The 19170-nt window shown below is 38.9% G+C and overlaps 4 protein-coding genes across 5 annotated transcripts in view; 1 reads left to right on the top strand and 3 right to left on the bottom strand.

Annotated features, from left to right (window-relative positions):
- The first annotated feature begins 575 nt into the window (after positions 1 to 575).
- Positions 576 to 9417, top strand: LOC132786003 (odorant receptor 22c). Its single transcript, XM_060792366.1, has 6 exons — positions 576 to 1081; positions 1145 to 1335; positions 2273 to 2454; positions 8780 to 8881; positions 9097 to 9249; positions 9367 to 9417. Exons 1-6 carry the CDS (start codon positions 576 to 578, stop codon positions 9415 to 9417), a joined length of 1185 nt encoding a protein of 394 aa, XP_060648349.1.
- Positions 3740 to 4826, bottom strand: LOC132790981 (chymotrypsin-C-like). The gene is made up of 3 exons (XM_060799752.1): positions 4583 to 4826; positions 4146 to 4408; positions 3740 to 4086 (listed from the first exon to the last, which is right to left on the bottom strand). Exons 1-3 carry the CDS (start codon positions 4813 to 4815, stop codon positions 3809 to 3811), a joined length of 774 nt encoding a protein of 257 aa, XP_060655735.1. The 5' UTR covers positions 4816 to 4826; the 3' UTR covers positions 3740 to 3808.
- On the bottom strand, positions 6924 to 7994 carry LOC132790970 (chymotrypsin-C-like). The gene is made up of 3 exons (XM_060799740.1): positions 7737 to 7994; positions 7300 to 7562; positions 6924 to 7235 (listed from the first exon to the last, which is right to left on the bottom strand). Exons 1-3 carry the CDS (start codon positions 7967 to 7969, stop codon positions 6952 to 6954), a joined length of 780 nt encoding a protein of 259 aa, XP_060655723.1. The 5' UTR covers positions 7970 to 7994; the 3' UTR covers positions 6924 to 6951.
- Positions 9418 to 10793: 1376 nt separating the features above from the next.
- Positions 10794 to 19170, bottom strand: part of LOC132790936 (uncharacterized) — a 36095-nt gene continuing 27718 nt past the window's right edge. For both annotated transcript variants that reach the window (XM_060799707.1, XM_060799699.1), the window contains exons 3-8: positions 18502 to 18983; positions 18292 to 18369; positions 17767 to 17899; positions 13756 to 14095; positions 13592 to 13689; positions 10794 to 11820 (exon numbers count right to left, since the gene is read on the bottom strand). In XM_060799707.1, coding sequence (XP_060655690.1) covers positions 11684 to 11820; positions 13592 to 13689; positions 13756 to 14095; positions 17767 to 17899; positions 18292 to 18369; positions 18502 to 18983 — 1268 coding nt within the window. In that variant the 3' untranslated portion in view covers positions 10794 to 11683. The remainder of the gene's footprint in view (positions 11821 to 13591; positions 13690 to 13755; positions 14096 to 17766; positions 17900 to 18291; positions 18370 to 18501; positions 18984 to 19170) is intronic.

Genomic DNA, 19170 nt, shown 5'->3' on the forward strand with positions numbered 1-19170 from the left:
TTTTGCAATTATCTTAAAATAAAAAAAATTATTCCAAAATCATAAGTGCTAATCACGAGCTATATCTTTAATCAAAATCAAAAAATTTTTTGGTATAGGTTTTTTCACATTAAATAGTGTCACACATCAGAGAATTTCCCATATTTGCAATTCGTTGAAGTCAACTTTTAGGAATTAAAAATTTCCTACATTTTAAACAGTTCTTCAAATCTAACTGCATCTTATTATGCGGTGTATTTGATAGCCAAAGTGACTCAGCTCAAAGTGGGTAACTAACATGTTAGCCACGCGTAAATTCTTTAAAGGATAAAGAGATATTTGTAGTGCTGAGGAGGAGAAGGAGAACTCCGCAGAGTAGCGTGTTGGCTTCGATTAGTGGCAGCGCGTGTAGAGGGCAGGAAATTGATGGCTGTTAATACAAACATCAGGAGGAAAAACAATTAAAACTTTGGCCAAAGGAAAAAGTGCTGCTCGACAGCACAAAGCGTATAAAATGGGAGTGCTTTCTGCTGTCTGGCATATTCCTTCGATATTTTTCTGCTGTTAAATAATACAAATCGGAATCGCCTTAAAAGATGGACAACGATGAGCCGCAGATTGCTCGCAGTTTCTATAAAATTGCCCGTTTCTCTGGCCAGATTGTGGGCATTTGGCCACAACACAAACGCAGCTTGCTCTCGAATCTGCTCTGTGGCTTTGCCTTTGTGGTGATCCTTCTTGGAGCAGTGGGCGAGAATCTCTATGGATTCCTCAATCTCAGCAACTTGGTGACGGCCCTCGAAGCCTTTTGTCCCGGCAGCACGAAAGCTGTGTGCGTGTTGAAGCTCGCAATGTTCTTTCTGCATCATCGTCAGTGGCACGAGATCGTGCAACGTCTGCGCGGCATGTTGTGGCACAATCGAGGGCAGCAGGCACAGGAGTTGCTCGTTGGCCGCTCAACGGTGGCCAATCGACTCAGTTTGTTGTTGCTTAGCTCGGGATCGGTGACAAACACTGCCTTCAATTCGCAGCCTTTGATCATGGGCCTCTATCGCTGGTGGTCTCAGTTGCCGGGTAGCATTGATTTACCCTTTAATATCATGTGAGCCGGGTATCTTAAATTTGAATTCTGATTATAATTTAATTCTCTCTTTACTTCTTTCAGTTTGCCTGCTTTCGCCACCGAGTCGCAGCTTTTTCCTTTCACGTATCTCATGTTGACCTGCTCTGGATTTTGCACTGTCTTCACCTTTAGCTTTGTGGATGGTTTCTTTCTATGCAGCTGCCTCTACATCAGTGCCGTGTTTCGGGTCCTTCAACAGAACATACGACAAGTGTTTGCAGATCTTCATGATGGTGAGTGCCACATACGAAATTTAATATTTTATTGCAAACTACTGCGTTTAAGTTGTTGCATTGGCTGCCTGAGCATTAGCTAGAATATGAACCTTAAACTTGTAGATCAACATTTTGCAGTTTATATTTACTTTAGATTAGACGCACTTTCCAATCTAAAATCAACTGTGAGTGTGAATTCAAAGTAAAAGAATAGAATTTATGATTTTATATTACTTTTTTTTTTGTTTTCGAGTTCCAGTGTTACACTTACTGTAAACAGACAGTATTTACATAAATGAGATGTGATTATTGATGATGATTTAAACGCTTGCCTTACTTCTGCACTGCAAAAAAGATCAATTTCTAAAATCAAGAACACTCATATATATGTATATTTCTCTTCTTGATAACAACCTAGTCTTTTATCAAATGTTCGTGAAATCTTGATATGTTTTCTAACTTTTTTGATTAAAATTCTTAGTACTAAGACTAAAAGATATTGGTTTTAGGACTTTTTTTTAGAGTGCATAAGTCGATCATATTTTTAACACTTTTAAACATTTAAGTTGTACATATCAGGTATCAACAGAAAATGTTTAGACCTGTCTAATAATAAATACATTTAACATAACATAGGTTGATTCTTCAATAATTTGTATTACGATCGGTGGAACCGAAATGACAGATAGTAATGTAATTTAATACGATTGATATACAAAAAAAAATAACAGTGAAAATTCGCGATAGCAAGACAAGAATTTTGAGTCTGATTTTTAATTCTATATTGTAAGAAATACATTTTCGTTGATTTTTAATAGTTGTATCACAATCGACTGATACGTTTAAAAGTTGTTGATATCTGTTGATTGTGAAGTTAATTCAAGAGTCGAGCTCTCTCAGCTGTGGTTTCTCACTTTGTAGTCCATTTAATTCTTTAAACTTTGCCTTTCACCAGTCGACGCCTTCACGCCGTCGATAAACGCACGAATACGATTGCAATTGGGGCAAATCGTCGAGCGGCACAATGCGATTATCGATTTGTGCACGGACCTAACGGCCCAGTTCACGGTTATCGTTTTAATGCATTTCCTCTCCGCTGCCTTCGTCCTCTGCTCGACCATTTTGGACATCATGTTGGTAAGTCGCACACTCTGCACTCTTCTTTATCCACGTACACTCTCTCCCTGTCTCTTCTGTCTATTGAAAGTTTTTTGCTGTTTTTGTCTCCCATTCGACTCGCTTTTGGTTTGTTTGTCTCTCCATTTGTCTGTCTATATGTCTGTCTGTCTGTTTGTATGTTTGCTTTTGGCTGGCCATTTATAAGCACATGAATTGTTACTGTGCCAAAAAGTTTTTAATGCGCCATTCACACGTTTTTTCCGGTTGCACACCTAGACTTTCTTAAAAGCCCCAATTGCCGTTGGCCTTTTGACACACCTTGCTCCACAAAGTTGCGCTTTTATACCCGCCAACAAATGACTAAAATCGCGTGAATTAATGCTTATCCATTTCACTTTTGTAGTGGCAATAAACCATAAGTTTTGCCTGCGGATTAAGTATACGCCACGATTACCTTGAGTTCAAAACTAACAACGAAAAAGATGTGTTAAATTTAAGAACTAAAGGAAATGCTTTCAAATTGTTTTCTATCTTATTTTTATACCCGCTACCCATAGGCTAGAAGGGTATTATAATGTATGTAACATGTAGAACGAGGCATCTCCGACCCTATAAAGTATATATATTCTTGATCAGCGTCAACAGCCGAGACGATCTAGCCATGTCCGTCTGTTTGTCTGTCCGTCTGTCCGTATGAACACCTAGATCTCAGAGACTATAAGAGATAGAGCTATGATTTTCGACAGCATTTGTTATATTTGCACGCAGATCAAGTTTGTTTCAAATTTTTGCCACGCCCCCTTCCGCCCCTGCAAATCAAAAAAATCGAATAACAAGCGTAATTTTAAAGCTAGAGTTACAAATTTTGGTATATACAGTAAGTAGTTATGATTCCTACAAATTTGGTTGCGATCGGATAGAAATTGTTGAAGGTATTAAAGAAATACTTTTGTATGGGCAAAAACGCCTACTTACTAGGGGTCTTAGTTGCTTTGGCCAAAAATCTGGGACATTGTGCCGTCTATGGTATATTTTGAATGCGGTACTATATTGATATACCACATATACCATTTGGTATATTTTTAGTGTCTTTGTAGTATATTTGGTATATTTTGAGAAAAATATCGCAATATATGTTGCTTTTATTCAAAATGAATAGCGGGTATCTCACAGTCGAGTATACTCGACTGTAGCTTTCTTACTTGTTATTAACTTGATTTCTTTCGATAAACTTACTAATTACTAATATACATACATATATATAATTTATATGTATAAATTTAAAGCCTTCACTCTTAAATTTCTTCGATTAAAATAGCAATTCATTTTATTAATGCCAATCATAATTTATTTATCAAATATCGAGTTTTATTCATTGGATACGGACATCTGAGACTCTTTTCTTAATCCATGACAAAAATTTGATAAAATTAACAAAGTGCGAAAGTTTTGACTTTGCATTGCTGTTACTATACATTCCGACAGCGACATTTACATTATCCTTACGCATAGTTATCGGACTTCCTTCATCTGCTAAGAGTTCGATTACTTTGTTTCCTACCCACTTAACCGCTTCAACAATCAAGTCTACCACAACTACTTTCGCCACAAATTTTAGGACCGCCCAAACTGAGAGTTTTTGCTTGGTAGCTGTTGAATAATATTAAGCAAATATTAAAAGATTGTGTAAAGTTTCAATCTATACGTACCAATTTGATGCCAACCAGCAATGATCATCTCCTCACCAACATAGTGATTTGGGTCTGACTTGCTGGGTAGCGAAACAGCTTGAACGTATTCATTGAACTCCAATTCGAAGGGTAGTTTGATTATTGCTATATTGTTACTGAGAGTAACAGGATTATATCCTTCATGCACCTCGAAATATTTCCTTTCTACTTCCATACGAGTTTGTCCAATTTCGAATGCATTTGAAATGTTCACGGCTCCAAAGTAAATTTGTGCCAAATCGCTAAAAATAAAAAGAATAACAGTGTTGGGAATGACTGATTTTGATCTTTTTTCTTGAAATTTGAATATATCACAAAATATTGAATAGAGACTTTATAGAAACTTAATAGTATTTTATATAGTGTAATGTTCAAAATTGAAAATTACTCAATTACTCTCTTTTGTTTCTACTTACAATTCGGTGTCCAAGCAAGAAGCAGTTGTCACTATAGCACTCTTCGAGATAATGGTACCGCTGCACTTGGGCACCCATTTGGAATTATCGGATTTGGGAGCAACATCAATGAATACTTGATATGGAAATTGCGTAGGAATTGCCAACTTTTCTTCAGGTTCCTCTGCCTCGATACTCACTAAAAGGAGCAGAGTGGCCAAGGAAATTAGTAGCCAGTTGTATTGCTTCGCCATCTTCAATGTTAGTTAAAGAAACTTATGTACCAAATGGGGATTTGTTCGGTCTTATATAGTGCCAAGCTATGCCAAGGAATGTTGCAGCTTGATAGATTTACGAGCATTCAAAGATAACAGTGATTGATGTCGAGTTATACAATAAGCAATTTCGACAAATATCCAATTTGCAAATTAGAATATTGTTTCCGTGATCCATATCTTACTGATTAGTTGGTGCATGCTCCTTACCAACATATCACCAGCTGCCTGCAGGCCGTCAGCACCTGCAGACTTGTTGTTTTTAAGCTGTTGGATTGCATCCTTGACTTCGATATGACTTGGGATTGGCACTTCAATATCAGTGCCATAGATTGGGGTTCGTGGATCATAGCCTTCAGAGTCTGTGCTTGAGCCAGATAACAGACTCGAGAAGTGATCCCTCCATAACCTCAGCACGACCTCTGCTTCTGTGACAAGATTTCCATCATCGTCCCTGCACGCCACTCCACCAGTCTTAAATCCTTGGGTCAGACGCTTGACCCGCTGCTTCATACCTGCATCTGCTGCTCTCTATGCTCTCACACTCTCGACCTTCCTGCTCTTTCTTCTTGCATCTGAAAAGGCGTTTTTCGTCTCTTCTTCTCGACCTGTAGACATCCACAATAGCTCGTGTAGCCCCAGCCTGCAGTGTTCTTCTGTAGGCGGCGTCCTTTGCAGCTGTTGCGTCATGACACTCCTGATCGTACCATGGATTCCTTGTTAGAGGACGCTGGAATCCAAGCACTTCTTCTGCCGAAGCTCGCAGGGAGTGAGATATGAGCGCCCACATTACGCTTATGTTTTCAGGTATTAAAGGTGCTCGGCTTAATAATAACCCCGAGACGTGAGTGGAGAATGCATTCTTCGCCTGTTGTGATTGCAGCTTTCCAATGTCCAGCCTTCTTAACGCACTTCAACGTGCAATCTTCGCAATCTTCGGAGTCGATGTTGGGACCCCGACAGGATCGCACGTCGAGTATAATAGATGCGTGCCCTGCATCGATCACAACATGATCGATCTGATTTCTGGTCAGTCGATCGGAAGAGAGCCAAGGCAATTATGGATGTCTAAATGACGGAATCCAGTACTACGAACTATCATATTATGCGCAGCTGCAAAGCCTGTTAATCTGAGACCATTGCTGGAGGTGGTCTCATGTAGACTAAATCGCCCGACGGTGGCACCAAAGATGTCTTCTCGTCCTACCTTGGCATTAAAATCCGCGAGGAGAATTTTAATGTCATGGGAAGGACAGCGGCCATAAGCTCGGTCGAGCTCCGCATAGAAAGCGTCCTTGGTGGCATCGTCCTTTTCCTCCGTTGGGGCATGTGCGCATATCAGGCTGTCTTGTGTACGGATAAGCAACCATTTGTGCGACTTTTGTCAGCGGTTAGTATGAGAGACTTGCTTTGATCGTTCGAGACTTAGAAATAATTCTCTTGGGAAAAGGATTAGTCAAAGTTGTAAATTTCTACATTAATATCAGTCTACTACATCAAATATTATTTTTTACTTGATCCAATAGCTAAAATCTGACTGAAGGATTCATCTCAGTCCCTAAAAAGTTTATTTTTGATCAGCGTTAATATATCCGATACGATGTAGCCTTGTCCTTCTGTCTGACAGACAGTATGACAGACAGTAGGACAGACAATAGGACAGACAGGACAGACAGTATGACAGATAGTATGACAGACAGTAGGACAGACAATAGGACAGACAGACAGTATGACAGACAGTATGACAGACAGTAGGACAGACAATAGAACAGACAGACAAGACAGACAGTATGAAAGACAGGACAGACAGTATGACAGACAGTATGACAGACAGTATGACAGACAGTAGAACAGACAATAGGACAGACAGGGCAGACAGTAGGGCAGACAGTATGACAGACAGTATGAAAGACTGTAGAACAGACAGTAGGACAGACAGTATGAAAATCAATGACAAAGTTTTCAAACACCATTTTTAATGTTTTTAATGTACCAATTTGAAATTCTTCTACATATCAAAAAATTTCTATAAATAAAATATGAATTCCCGTTATAAATACAAAACAAATTTTTTTTATAATTGTTCTTGATATTTTATTAGGAATCGATTATTATTCACTTGAGTCGGATATCAGAGACGATTTTTTTAATCCATGGCAAAAGTTTGATTAAATTAACGAAGTGCGAAAGTTTTGACTTTGCCTTTCCATTTTGTGTAGTATACATTCCTACTGCGATATTGTCATCATTCTCATGAATAGTGATCGGGCTTCCTTCATCTGCCAAGAGCCCGACTACTTTCTTGCCGACCCACTTAGCCGCTTCTTTACCCACATGTCCAGCTACTTTTTTCCCCAAGTATTTTAGGACCGGCCAAACAGCGAACTTTTGTTGGTTGTCTGTTGAATAACATTAAACATTAACATATTAAAAGGTTCTTATAATGTTTCAATCTATACGTACCAATTTGATGCCAACCAGCAATGATCATCTCCTGACCAACATAGTGACCTAGGTCTTCCTTGCTGGGTAGCGAAACAGCTTGAACGTATTCATTAAACTCCAATTCAAAGGGTAGTTTGATTATTGCTATATTGTTACTGAGAGTAACAGGATTATATCCTTCATGCACCTCGAAATATTTCCTTTCTACTTCCATACGAGTTTGTCCAATTTCGAATGCATTTGAAATGTTCACGGCTCCAAAGTAAATTTGTGCCAAATCGCTAATAATAAAGAGAATAACAGTGTAGGGAATGACTGATTTTGATCTTTTTTCTTGAAATTTGAATATATCACAAAATATTGAATAGAGACTTTATAGAAACTTAATAGTATTTTATATAGTGTAATGTTCAAAATTGAAAATTACTCAATTACTCTCTTTTGTTTCTACTTACAATTCGGTGTCCAAGCAAGAAGCAGTTGTCACTATAGCACTCTTCGAGATAATGGTACCGCTGCACTTGGGCACCCATTTGGAATTATCGGATTTGGGAGCAACATCAATGAATACTTGATATGGAAATTGCGTAGGAATTGCCAACTTTTCTTCAGGTTCCTCTGCCTCGATATTCACTAAAAGGAGCAGAGTGGCCAAGGAAATAAGTAGCCAGTTGTATTGCTTCGCCATCTTCAATGTTAGTTAAAGAAACTTATGTACCAAATGGGGATTTGTTCGGTCTTATATAGTGCCAAGCTATGCTAAAGAATGTTGCAGCTTGAAGGGTTTACGAGCATTCAAAGATAACCTTGATTGATGTCGAGTTATACAATCAGCATGTTGGAATATTTGCAGCTTGTAATATTGTTGCAAGTTGTAAAGCTATTCAATGTCACCTTATCTTTAGACGTTTATGTGGTGAACCGCTTAAGACGTAAAACAAAATAGCGCTAAAAGTTTATATTGTATGTTAATAATTAGAAAATAGAAAGCTAATTATTATAAGCATGTTCTTCGCTAATGTAATTCTAATTTTAGTAGAATACGCTTTAATGTAAAGTTTTCAGTTAATATACAGAATACTTTTTAGTGTGTTCTTTCATTTACCATCTGGATGAACAAGTATTTATATTGAAGTCTCGAGTGATTCTTAGATATCAGACTCATTTAGATTGAAACACAACCATATTCTGCTTGACCCATTTATGTTGACACAGCAATAAAATCACTTGTGATAAATGCAAATTTCCTTATTATGATTTCAAATCACCATCTCGATTCAGTTATAATTGTCGTCTTAATGTTGCGAGACTTTCGTGATTGAAAGTGTCAAGTTGCAATTGCAATTGCAATTGCGAATTATGCTCGCAACTTGAAATTTGTGTTATCATCATCATTGCAATTAATGATAGCTCTTATCGCACTCTCTTTTCTCTCTCTCGCTCTGGCGTCGTCAAAATGCTAAACGACGGACTATGCTGCATCTTGGGACGTGGATAGAACACCTCCTCGCTGAGCGGCTTAACCTACATCTGCTACACGGTGGCGGCGATGACGCAGCTCTTCCTCTACTGCTACGGTGGCAATCATGTTAGCGAAAGTGTTGGTACTACTTTAATACTCTTTCCTTTCACTTTTCGTTTTTCGCTTTTCCTTTTCTATTTGATTTGTTTTCTACTAATTTCAATTTCAATTTCGCGCAAAAAAGCATTACGAAAAATTACACAAGCAAAACATGCACTTGTGCTAAAATTTTAATTACACAACAAAGTGTTGTCCTCTAATTCTTCTTTCCCCTCCTCCTCCTCATCCTTTAGAGCGCTGCCGTGGCTGACACGCTCTATGAGATGGAATGGTATAAATGCGATGCGACGACTAGAAAAATCATTTTAATGATTTTGCGACGCTCGCAACGGGCAAAAACAATTGCGGTGCCTTTTTTTACGCCCTCGCTGCCGGCCTTCAGTTCGGTATGATGATGAGCATAAATGTTCACGCTACTTGTTTTACACACTCTGCATTCATTTTTCTCCTCTTTTCTTCTCTTTTCACTTCCTTCCTTCCTCTGCTCGCTTTTTCCTACGCAGATACTCAGCACAACCGGATCGTATATCACGCTGTTGAAGACATTTCTGTAAGCCTATGCGTCGTATGATTGATATGCGTACAAGCATTGGCCAGCTGCCTTGCTTGTCCTTCTCTTTTTCGTTGCGTCATTTGTTTTTTGTTGTTGCTTATATAATTAAATGATCTCACAGATTTGTCAACGATTCTCAAATGTTTTTTTTGCTTTAGGGGGGAAGGCAACAGGTTTTCCGATTGCTTTTCAACTGCAGTTATACTTTGATTTATCATTTCCATTGGCATTTAAATGTATAACGACCACGCGAACTGTCACAAACTAATGAAAAACACTCGCGGCTATTGCCACATTAATTGGGTCGACATTCAACTCGCAGCAACTCCTGTCATCTCCATGGCAACAATGTCACTTTTATGGCGTCACGTTTGTTGCTGTCGGTGTTTCTGCTGCCGCTGCTGCTGTTGTTGTTATTGTCGACAAATATCAATTATAATTGCCAACATTTTGAAGCCGGACAACACGCAGTCTGCAGCACATGGCAAAGAGAACGCCGGAATTGTAGCTGAAGACTTTGCTGCAGATGATACCTATATAGTAATTACCGTACAGCCACAAGTATCGAAGGATGTCGACAAATGTATAAATGAAAACTCGAAACAGTGAGCGCCAAAAGTCTTGCAAGCACTTGAAAAGTCTATTACACAAATTAAAAGATGTCTTCAAAGGGATTTCAAAAAATTTGGTGTGTAATATAATTTGATTTCATTAAAAATTTAATTTTTCTTGACTTTAAGATTTGAATTTGATTTTAGATTAAACGAAAATTTTATTGACTATATTAATATTATATATTATATATGTACATATATAATATTATATCTGCTAATCATAGGGTAGAAGGGTAGTTGCTTTGGCTGATAATCTGGTATATTTTAATACTCTATGGTATTTTTTAAGTGCAGTACTATATCAATATACAAAATAAAGCCTTTGGTGTATTTTAATATTTTTGCGGTATATTAATTTGGTATATTTTAAGAATAATTCCTCGCCGTTTGGTTTTTATTTAAATTGGGTAGCAGATACATACATCCCTCTCGATCACACTCACTTTTTTTACTGGGTTGAGCTATTTATTATTTTTCTGAGAACTCTTTATTTATAAAAACATTTATATTTCACGAGTAGAAATCTATAAGAAAAACGTTTATTTCTAAGAAAATTACCAAAAAAATATTGTGGAGAAATTTTATAATATATTATTTATTAATAATATATAAAAAATTCCATAAATTGTAAATTTTAAATTGCTTGAATTGAACTGACATTAAATCAGTTATTGCAATATTCTCCATTTCAAAAAATAAAACTTCAGTTGGCTTTTTAAATTAATTAAATGTAATTTATTATTGAAATAATTTGCATTTTGTTTTTTTTTTTATTTTGGGTTGTTCTTAGCATCACATACATTATCTAAAATCTGCTTACATGCTTACCGAATAGTAAATTCTTGTCTACAATTATAGTGTATAGTTTATATTTATTATTAACTATAATTTATGCATTTAGTTTCACATTACAAATCTCCTGCTGCTATTCTGTTTAACGTTGTGTGCTTTACATTTGCTTCTTGTGTCGTGTTGTGTTGTCTTGTGTTGAGGTGTGATAAATGTGTGTGTATGTGTGTGTGTGCATTAACTTTTGTGCTGTACTGTAGACTGACAAGTCGTGAAATGCTTGTAAAACCTTTTGTGAGTGTCTGTTGCTGTTGGCTTTTGTTTTACTGTAAAGTGGGCACAATAATGAAATGTGAGCACGGGTAGAAGGAGGAGGAGAAGGAGGAGGGGGAGCAGGAGGATGTTGCCACAGCTTTGCGGTGACGATGTCGCCTGTGTTCTGTGTGGCTGTCGAAGAGAGAAGATGCTGCATTTTTTATAAGCTTTCACTTTCGCTTTTACTTTTTGCGCCTCGCGCACACTCTTTCGCACACATTTGCACAATGAAATGTAAATACGGCGGATGCCTGAAAGGAAAATGGGAAAATGCGAAGCAGAAAAGAAAAAGAAAAGCAGGCACAGTTAATGGTTGCTTGTTTGTCCTTTGCGCGCTTCTCTTCGCCTTGCCTCACATTTCCTTTAACCATTTTTAAGCACATTTCAAGCAGCTGCTGTGTGCGCGGTGCTAAAGGAAAACGAAAGGAAACAAGCAAACTGCTCATAATTTGGCTGCTCATTCTCCTTCCTGCTCACTTCAGCCTCTGTCTCGCTTGCTCTTGCTCTTGCTGCCATTGCAAGTCGGCTAATGATGAGTGCGATTTCCAGCTAATACTTGTCCCATTGTAGTGCCGAGAGCAGCAGCCACAGCAACAGCCAAAGCATCAACATCCTTGTTTGTATGTGTTGGCCAAACAAAGCCAAAGTGCCAGCCGAGCTCTTTTGCATCGCAGCGGGATTTTCATCTGCAAAATACAACACAAAAAAGAAAAACACCAGTTACTGAGTTTCATTCATATTAACCACAGTCTACGCCCAAGCCAAATAACATAATTTAATTGTGAGATTGCCAGACTAGAGACACACGCAAAAGTCCACAAGTCTCAATCCCAGTGACACAGTCACGCGTCTTGGCCAGGCTAGATAAATGACATATGGGTTGACGTTGCTTTTAAAACAAGATACACATCGCGTATACGCAATAATTTGTGTGGCAATGTTTGCATCATTTGTTAGTGCTCCTATTCGCCTTCTAAAGAAGCTGCACACTTCTTACTTCAGACTTAAAAGCTGCCCTGCTCAACACTCTGTTGCTGCTGCTGAGCATCTAGCTAGAGATGCTTGCTTCGTCGCTGGACTATTGAATAGTTGAGCTTGCCATGCATGAAAACAATTAATTTGTCTTTATAGTATTGCGTGGAGCGCAACTTAATTGAAAAATTCTTGAAATGTGAAATTACTCTGCGTTTAATTCGGCTATTTGTATTCCTTTGCATGATTCTTTAACTAACATTTTTCATCTCTGTTAACTCTCCGATCGCAGCTTTTATTTAACAGCGCTGCAGTTCTCCTAAGCGAGTTTTCGCTATGGCCCATAGATGGCGCCAGTGTAGCAACTATAGAACAAGGAAGCTCCCTTTTACTTAAAGAAGAGCATTCAGCGGTCGTCTTTACACTGCTACTCATTGTTGTAAAATTTTTATTGCAGTTGATTTATTATCTGTATTTATGCATAGGCATTTGGCAGTGTCATACTCATTTCTATGTTGAACTTCGTCACCATCTTTCTCTTTCCGTTTGGGGCATGCCACATGTGGCACATGCACGCGTATGATTAACTGCCTTTCGCAACTTACTTTTGACATTTTCTCCCATATTTATTATCATCTTTTTGCCCTGCTCTGATTGAGCACTTTCACAATGCTTTAAAATGCAAATTCCTTAAATTATTTGGGCCCGCAAAACAATTTCATTTAAGTTTACAGCTCTTCTCTCGCTGCTGGTTGCTGGCTGCTGGTTGTCGTCGGCCATTTTATTTAGCACTCGACATTCGCACATCAAAACTTAACGCACTTCAATTTGTTTTCAAGTGTTTTGGCCATAAAAATAAAAGAGAGAGAGAGAGAGAGAGCGAGAGTGAGGCCAAAAGTCGCGTTGAATTTACGATGACCAGCGATATGCTGGTTTAGCGTGTAGTTTTGCTGGATTAAAATGTCTTAATTCACTTTAATTTATGCGACGATAAGTCTAAGCATATAACTCATACGCCATAGTGAGCATAACAACACAGCACAGCAAGAGGAGAGAGACAGAGACAGAAGTAGAAGTTGTTTTGTCTGAAAGCAAATGCGAATAAAGTTGATTCGTGCTTGTTTATGCCCAAATTCTCTTAAAGCTGCAAATAAAATCTGTCCCAAATGGGGCCAAATTTGCTGTATTTTTACTTCAATTCGTAGGCTATCAAATAGAGCTTATAGCAGCAAATAAATTTAAATTTATTTTATGCAAATTTTTGCATTTTCATTTTGAGAGTATGCAAAGAGAAATTGACACACATTTTTATGCTGTGCTCAGATGTCTGTCTGGCTGTCTGACCGTCTAAATGAACTCCCCGATCTCAGCAATTAAAAAAACTGCAACTAGTAAATTTGGTAAGCACACTCTGCTTATTGCTAAGCACTTAATGCATATTTTTAAAGTGTGCCACGCCCAACGCCTTTCATTTAATGCACTCACCATTGATAACATGAACCATGACGCTGGCACTGCTCGCAGTCGTCGGTTGACACGTGTAGTTGCCGGTGTCCGTTGTCTGAGCATTCGAGATGCGTAATCTGCAATTAGAGAAAAAGTAAATACATTAAAGTAAAGATTAACGTAATGCTAGTCCTTTAGCTTACCTCGACTTGAGCGTATCGCCAAGTTGTGACTCCATCGCAATGCGTGTGGTAAAATCCTTGGCCAGTTCTGTGCTCAGCACTTCGTTCAGCGATTGTTCGACAGTTTGGTCAGTGATCTGCTCCTTGCGAAGTCCTTGTCCCGACTCCTTGATCTGATTGTCGGCATCACTCACATCAGAGTCGAAGGGCGTGATCATGTGCTCGCCACGATACCAATAGATGGGTCCAATGTCCTTCACCGAGGGCTGTTTGACCACACAGTTGAGGATAATGGCGCTGCCCGATTTGAAGTGCAGATCGTGTGGTCCACTAATGATGGCCTTGGCATCGGGCGAGATCTCTGCAACAACAAATTATGTTGAAGAACTATTTTAAACAACTTTTCAAATATGGGTGTACAAAAATATGTTGTAAGTTCGGATCATAAAAGTTTACAACACAAGTTTTATATAACTCCGGCAAATTGCAGGAAAAACACCCAAATAAAATCCAGTGGACATTATGTGAGAGAGTGTGTATAACTGGGTTAATAATAATATTTATTATGCATCGGACTGTGCAAATAATAATAATTAAAAAATATACCCGAAAAGTAAGGCAAGCAGAAAAGTAGAATTGAGAGAGAGAGAGAGAGAGTTTGTGTTACACGAATGGAGTGAGTGTGTGGTGTGTGTGGAGAGGGGGGCGAAGAGGGGGAGGGAGCAAACATATGCATGTACGTCTGTCAGAATTTCGCCGCCAGGTTGTCTGGCTATCGTGCTCTTTCTCTCTCTTTTCCTCTTTGTGTCGCATCTGTTTGTTTGTTTGGTTCGCTGGTTGGGATTGTGGCATATGGTTGAGAGCGTGTGGGAGAGCGAGACGGCATAGGGATGGGGCTGAGTACGACGAATATTCCATGGTGTCATTAAGTGCGTGTGTCTCTCTCTCTCTCCTTGCACTCCACATTCGCATTTATATGTGTGAGTGTGTGTGCGAACACTCGTATTGTAGTATTTGCGCAGTGTCACTGTGTTAAAGGCAATTAACACCCAGAACTGGCACACACTCGTTACACATACACATACACAGTTATTCTGGAAAAAAGTATGGTAAAAAATGTCTCTTTCCTTTTTTGCTGGCAGCCGCTGAAATTGGTTGCATTTGGTGTGGTCATGTATGAAATGCACACATTGTTTATACCCTGTAGCTGCAGTGTGTATAAAAACTATGCGAGCAGCCATTTGAAATACGTGCCGCAACAGCAGCCAAATTAAACTGATAAGAATATTTATGCAAATTCTGTATTGCAGTGTGTGAGCTTTAAATCAATTATACTTGCTTTGGATATAGGGTATTGCTTTTGCGTAAAAATACATTAAATATGCATCAGAATGCAGTTTAACAGCCTAAACTATTTGACCGTTAATAAACAAATAAATGGCTGACCAAAGTGTAATAAGTGTAATAAATAAGTGTAAATAAACAATACGCTAAGCTTAGCTTAGCGATCGCAGCATGTTCTCAGCTGCTTAGCTTAATAAGTAAGCCAGTTGCCTGTTGGGCATGCTAGATGGCGCCAGAAAATGTCTACTCAGCTTAATAAGCACGCCAGTTGGCTACTATGCACTCTAGATGGCGCCATCGATTGAGACATTATTGGCATCGTGTAAATCAGAATTAATGGCATTTTTAAGAAAACCCCTTTTAAATATTTTCTGCTTGCTTAATGCACATTGAACTAATTAAAATTAAATATGAAGAGATTATGCCATTTAATGTGTTGTCTATAAAATGGAGACGCATTGCAGCCATTTCGTTATTTTGGCTCTTTACTCTTAAATTATCCCTAAGTAAACAAAAGGCAAGTAGCAAGCACAGAACAGAACAGACGTATTTATAGCACAACCACGCCCGGGAGCTGCATTTATATGAAGTACATATAAATCTTATGGAAAAAATTGGTGGTCGGTCACATAAATTTGCATAATGACATTAATTAAATGCAACGCAGACTGCAAAAGTTGTGCGAGGGAAGAAAAAAAAAGCAAGTAAGCAAAGAGGCGACAGAGAAGCCAGTGTCGAGTCACTCATACGACCCATATGCCGATAATTTCATTAAAAATACAGAGTCAGACAGCTGGACAGTGGCTACTGAAGGGTTGACAACGCTGCTGCAATTGTTTCATTAACGTAAATTAAAATGCATACGATGGCCAAGAAAATGTAATCGGAAATTCATTTGTGAGGCAAACGAGTCTCTCTCTCGCTCTCTCACTATGCGTGAAAGCTCAAGCAGGAGAAGAGTTTTTTCAGTACACAACAGAGCATAATCGAAAACTTAAAAAGAGATTGCAAACTGATTTGCATAAGCGGCCGAAAGCAGCTGCTGACAACTGAGACACAAGACAGGCGGCAGGCAGGATGCAGGATACAGGACTACGACTCGCTTGCTCGCAACTTTGAAATGAAAACACATTTCCAGTAAATGAAGAAAGATCTTTAAAGTCACATTAAATTTGATGTGAAACTCTTAATGACATTTTAATTGAGCTGATTAATACGAAGAGACGATCAATTTTGTTTAAGAAAGTGCACATTGACTGACTGCTTGTTTGATTGATTGACTCGTTGTTTCGTTCTGATTCACTTGCATGCGAAAGTCATTTTTGCTTATCGACTTATTGAAATTCACTTGGAAAACTTTCTTAACTCATTTGTGATTTATTTGGTTTTTATGTTTTAACTTCTGTTGAGGGAAAAGTTGTAATTTGTGTTGATTAACTAGCTGATGGGAATGTTTTTTTATTCGACTGCAGTCTAGTTCATCTCATAAGATGTTTCAATCTTATTGATTATTTAATTGATTGACTGAAATGTCCACTTAATTCTGTGATTTTTTGATTGACCAATAGTATCACCAATAGTATCACTTTGTTGTGACTATTTTTAAGCATTTTTATTGACATATTGTGTTGATTAACTAGTTGATGGGAATTTCTTATTATTCAACTAAAGTCTTGTGTATGTCATAAGATATTTTAATCTGCTGATTGTTTGATTGATTGACTGAAATGTCAAGTTAATTTGGTGGTTGTTTGATTGACTAATAGTGTAATCTTATGATTATTTAAATTGAATTTATCATTTAAATTGAAACTAATGAAAACAACTGTGCTTGTTCTGTTCCATGATTGACTGATTGACCAATTGTGTCACCTGATCTAAGCACTTCAATTCTTTTTCTCTGCAATAAAAGCAACTACGCTTGTTTGGCGGCCAATGTAACCACATTAATTACTTAGTCTGTTTTCGCCCATGGGCTGAAATAATACAATGTGAGTAGAGGAGCATTAATTATCTATAGCGAGGATGTGAACAAAGCCTGTCACAGTGGCTGCTAATTATATGCAAACCATTATGCATGGCTCATTAAATCCTTTACTACATTTCCAATCAGGCAGCTTTACCGCTCTAAGTCCCGCGAGTTGATGAGTTAATTAACATGGCTCCTGCCACCCTTTTTGCCTCTTAGCTCATCCGAGAGAGAAAGAGAAGATAGCAGCTTGTTGTGTCCCTTGGCATCGCACAGAGATCCGTCAGAGAGGCATCGCTCCTCCCATGTGGGAAAAGTGAGAGGGGGCAACAGTTGGGCGCTGGGTCCGTTTTTATTTATTTATGACGAAAAATGGGAAATTAAAAATGTATGCCTGCAGACATTTGCGCCGAAAATTATGCATTTGCCAGGGATGGGAGCAGGAGCAGGGATGGCAAACAAATGAAATAATCATTATTGCTGCTACCGTTAGTTGCGATGCGATTCGCTTCTGTTTTTGGCAGACAACAAACTGAATTACAATTTTTAATAAGCAATTCAAGCAACGATGCGATACGATGCGATTGTGATTGCGTAGCCAACAGATGTGTAAACATAAATCATCCACAACAAAACTCACAATTTCACATTTAATTTGTTTTGTGTGCTGAATAATTCCCATCCGCATTCGTTGCCAGCATTCGCATTCCCCCACTCACCAATGATATTCAGCTGAAAGGCCATCGACATTTTGGGCTCAGTGTTCACCTGGCATTCATAAATGCCACTGTCCTTGGCCTGCGGCGATTTCACGTGCAGCGTCCATTCGCGGGCGTCCTTCGATTCAGTCACCTGTTTAAGTATTTAAATACACACACCATGTAGTTTATGTTCGCGGCAGTTAATGCATAAATCTGCTTGGCAAACTGACTCTAAAATTTATCGCATAATAAATGGCAAAAGCCCGTTGCAAGCAGCTCTCGACATAAGCTGATTGCTATGACTGCAGGCTGATTGCTATGACTGCAAGCTGCTTGCTATATGACTGTCAGATATTTGCATGGCGTTGCCAGACTGTTGCACAATCACACACTGGATCGCAGTGTCAACGTTAAATTCATAAAAGTTGAATTAAAAACTACGCAAACTGCATTGCAATTGGCGGAATTATTTGCTTATAATTCATGCGCTGCCAACTGCACTGCGGATGCATGGCATAATTTATAATGAAATGAGCTACATGCCTGGAATCTCTTATCGGAGGTGTAGGTTGCAGTGCCGACAGTCAATATGTGTAGATCCCGTTTGCGTATCCACGATACCTGTAACGAAGGAGGTGGATGCAATGCAATTAATGTGATGGCAATTGCCAATTCGATTGCCACAAAGGTGGAGAAGACGAAGAAGAAGTAAAAGACGTAATGAATGCTTGCTTTATTGGTTCTTCGACTTACCGATTTATCATGCAGACTGTCGACGCGGCATTTAATTATGGCCTCCGTGTGCCCGGTGCGTCCGGTGATGTTGCGCGGCATGCCAAAGTCAAAAATTGGCATGGAATGTTCAGAGTCCGTTTCCGTTTCCTGCGATGCCACCGCAAAGCCATCGGACGGCGGTGAATGCGGTGCATACGGCGATGGGGAATAGCCGCTGCTCACCAGCACGTTGTTGGCATTGGCATTGGTGTTGGTGTTGGCCAGGAAGGCTAAACTCTTGAAAGTGTGATTCGTGGCTTCCGTTTGTGGCAACGACGCAGCCACAGACTCAGCCACAGTGACTGAGGCTGTGGCAGACAAAGACAAAGTAGTCGGCACGTCATCACCGCCAAAGTCTTCCGCCTGTCTTAGCGACATGTCTTTGTTCTTGTAGTAGTCGTAGCTGTCGTTGTTGCTGCTGTTTGTGTTGTAGAGTTCTCCTGCCACCGCCATCACGAGACCTGCAAAAAGGTTGAAGCAGACCAATTTATGATAGAGAGAAAGAGAAGGAAAATGGATTCACCTCGCCTTTCATCGAAAACGAATTTACAACCTCTTTGTGTGCAAGTGTGTGTGCTGGCATTTCATTTGTTTCCGCGAACTGCCTTTGGAGTTGCTTTGACCCGCCAATTGAAGTAATTCCTTACA

This window comes from Drosophila nasuta, chromosome 2L (genome assembly GCF_023558535.2).
Source record: "Drosophila nasuta strain 15112-1781.00 chromosome 2L, ASM2355853v1, whole genome shotgun sequence".
Lineage (NCBI taxonomy): Eukaryota > Metazoa > Arthropoda > Insecta > Diptera > Drosophilidae > Drosophila > Drosophila nasuta.